The sequence below is a fragment of the Colobus angolensis genome, unplaced genomic scaffold, assembly GCF_000951035.1.
Source record: "Colobus angolensis palliatus isolate OR3802 unplaced genomic scaffold, Cang.pa_1.0 Scaffold7, whole genome shotgun sequence".
Classification (NCBI taxonomy): Eukaryota; Metazoa; Chordata; class Mammalia; order Primates; family Cercopithecidae; genus Colobus; species Colobus angolensis.
In genome coordinates this window covers 27000080-27003188 of record NW_012120709.1, presented here as the reverse complement: position 1 = coordinate 27003188, position 3109 = coordinate 27000080, and the positions used below count along the sequence as shown (strand labels likewise).

At 41.4% G+C, this 3109-nt stretch overlaps 1 protein-coding gene across 1 annotated transcript in view; it reads right to left on the bottom strand.

Moving 5' to 3' along the window:
• Positions 1–1817: 1817 nt before the first annotated feature.
• The window catches only part of ARHGEF12 (Rho guanine nucleotide exchange factor (GEF) 12), a 153513-nt gene continuing 152221 nt past the window's right edge, over positions 1818–3109 (bottom strand). The window contains exons 38-40 of the mRNA XM_011927050.1: positions 2945–3009; positions 2584–2653; positions 1818–2212 (exon numbers count right to left, since the gene is read on the bottom strand). Of these exons, the coding sequence (XP_011782440.1) occupies positions 2202–2212; positions 2584–2653; positions 2945–3009 (146 nt within the window). The 3' untranslated portion in view covers positions 1818–2201. The remainder of the gene's footprint in view (positions 2213–2583; positions 2654–2944; positions 3010–3109) is intronic.

The window sequence follows — 3109 nt, the reverse complement described above, 5'->3', positions numbered from 1 at the left end:
AACTGAACTGCAGGGAAAGCAAATAATTACTAAGGACAAGATACTGGCTGAACTAGAGAAACTGAAACTTTGCTAACCTACAAGCTTCTTAATTGAGTGCTAGAGAATTACATAATTACCCCGTAGTGTGTGAAGTTAAGAGGAAAGTTTTTATATTTACTTTTTTCCTGATTAATTGCCCCCCCCATGGTGTTAGTGTCAAGTGGCTACAGGTGTAACCCTTTTAATTGAGAATGACATTATTTCTAGCAGCACAATGTAACCATTTGGTTTTTACTTGTTCCTCCTAAGAGATACAGAAAGTTCCAAATCCCAAGCTTCATTTATATATTAGCTTCTGCTTCTAAAATTTTTAATCCCATTCTGAGTTAAATTATACTTGGCTTATGACTAAAAATTTAATTCCAATTTATAGATGAGGTCTAAAGATCCAAGTTGATCTACCTAAAAACACAGATCAGTTTAGGACAGAAACAGAAATCTGGACATAGATAAATAAACTTGCTAAGTTGTAGTGGTGTTTATAAAAGTAGGTGGGCATCCCTTACCATTTGTGGTGAAAAAATAATCTTTGGGCTGCAGGGAAGCATTAAAATTACATCCTGGCAACCCACAGAGTTCAGAGGGCACCAATGAAAGATGTGAGCAATGGATGAACTCCTTGTTTATTAACAGAATTTACAGACTTCATTTTAGTTGGCAAAAATACTTCAAAACATATATACCTAATGCACAAGGAAAACCAAAGAAAGTCAATATAATTGAAGGAGTTCTCAAATTACAATTCGGAAACATCCTCTGTAGGGTGCTGCTAATGCTACTATTCATCCTAGAGCAGGCAGTTACCAACACCTCGCCTGCAGTGTCCAGTGTATGTGATGGTCTGCTATTTTTAAGGTCAATCATGGCCCAGTGTGGAAAGAGCTGCAGCAGTGAAGTCAGAGGAAGTGCTTCTGGAGCTGGTGTGAGCAGTTCTGCCTTCACCATATCTTTCTCCACTCCACCCTTGGCTCTCCTTTTGACTCAGGGCCCTTTGGCACCATCAGTGCAAAATTAGAGTCAAACCTCCAGGTACTAAAATTTTACTGGCCTTATAATCAGCAGTACCCGTGGCTAATGATAGCCATGATTCAACTCAGTAGTGATTCAATTAGATAACCTTCCCAAACTCTTTACCCACTCCCATCCCACCCCTTCCTTAGCAACTCCCACCCCTGCCACTATCCGAAGCATTTCCATTTGTTTTTACTTCCTGCTCAATCTGCAGGGACAGTTTTACACAAGTGCCAATGTCTAATGTATAATTATAAAAATGAAATGATACCAAGAATAACAAATTTATAGTCAAGAAAATAAAATTTGCTTTCCTCTCCCACCCAAATCCCAACCCTCAATAGAAAAGACGACAATGGAAGAAAACACACCCATTTTCAAGTGCCTGCTATTTAGTACATTGAGGATTCCTGTTAATTGTGGTTGATCCCAGCTACAGAGAAGAGGTGCTTGCCTCAGGGTGGAAGGAAGCCCATCCACTCTCTGACCACACCACCTGGGCACATAAGAGCCACAGGGCATAGCACACCTTTGAGGTGACCCTCAGAGAAGCAGCCTACCGGACAGCAGGGAGCTTGGAATACAGTTTAGTGAAGCAAGGTGCTTCTCCCTTCCCCTTCTCACTTCCTTCTCTTCTTCACCTCTCTACCCAACTTGCGCATACCCCATCCTGACCTCTTTGCTTCAGGAGCAGTCGATCCTTGGGTGTACTAAAGACAAAGGGCTAAAACTCTCACTACTCAATTAAAACAAAACAAGGCAAATAAAAATTAAAATGTGCTTTCAAATACGGAATGAAGTCAAATAAATACATCTGATTTTCTCTTTTTCTTAAATCTAAGTACAATTTCATATCCTACACCCAAAGCTCTATACATTTGGTTTTTATTCTGAATCAAAATGAATTTCCGATAGTGAGGAGAGTAGAGTGAGGGAATGGATATTCCCTCACTAACAGATTAGTGCAGCTGCCACACTGTGAAGAACTAGTCCCACTCTGGGCACCTTGGGACATGGCTAATCCCAGGTGGTTCACAGGCAGATCCTCTGTCACACTCTCTCTGCATCCACACTGGAGCCACGATGTGGTGAGACATGGCCGATACTCCAAATCCAACAACCTGCAGTCACCTCCAGGACATGCGGCTCTAACTTTTATCTGAGAAGAATAAAGATACATGGAAGTGATATTAAGAAAAAGAATGTATTAACATTGCAAAGAATACCCCTGACATCTGTGGGCGTGGTTCAATCTTTGTTTCTGAATCAGTATGTAAGCAGATGAGCACAAACTGCTGCATGGAACACAGATCCATCTGCAGTCAGCGGAGACACCAGCCACACTGTCAGCAGAGGCAAGTGCACCAACATCAGATGAGGCCAAATCCTCCACACTAGGGAGTCACAGCAGCACCAGTAAGCCTCACACCGAATCTGTGATTTACCAGGCTTCCTGGTAAATAAGGATAAGTCATTTCATTCAGTGAAGGATGATTAGTCTAGAGTGGGGAACCCATAACTTTTACATACCTGAGTGCTTGTCTGTGAGGGCTGATCCAGCCAGCCTTTGGCAAAGAATGGTGTAACTTTCCTCCACCTTCTGTGAAATAAAACCCATAGGTTTTTTTTTATTCAAACATCATGAAAACAAAACAAAACAAAACAAAAACTTCTGAAAACAGAAAAGAAGGCCTTTTTACATTACAGGTACAAGCCCCCAAATTTCAAAAATACTAATTTCATCACTAAAAATTTTGTTAGTGGGAAGTAAAAAGTAAATTTCATTCCTTTTAACAATTTCTCCATTGAATGAATAACTTAGTATTTTTCCATGTAAAAAGAAAGTAGAGATGGTAACCATAAATGCAATTCTCCCACCCCGAAGAGTCACCCTGCACATGGTCCTGTCATCACGTGCATGAGCTCTAGTCATGCAGCACATAAAGCCAAGGCAGCCTGCATACATTATGATGGTCCCTTAAGACTATGGGTGGGGCGCAGTGGCTCACGCCTGTAATCCCAGCACTTTGGGAGGCCGAGGCAGGTGGATCACCGG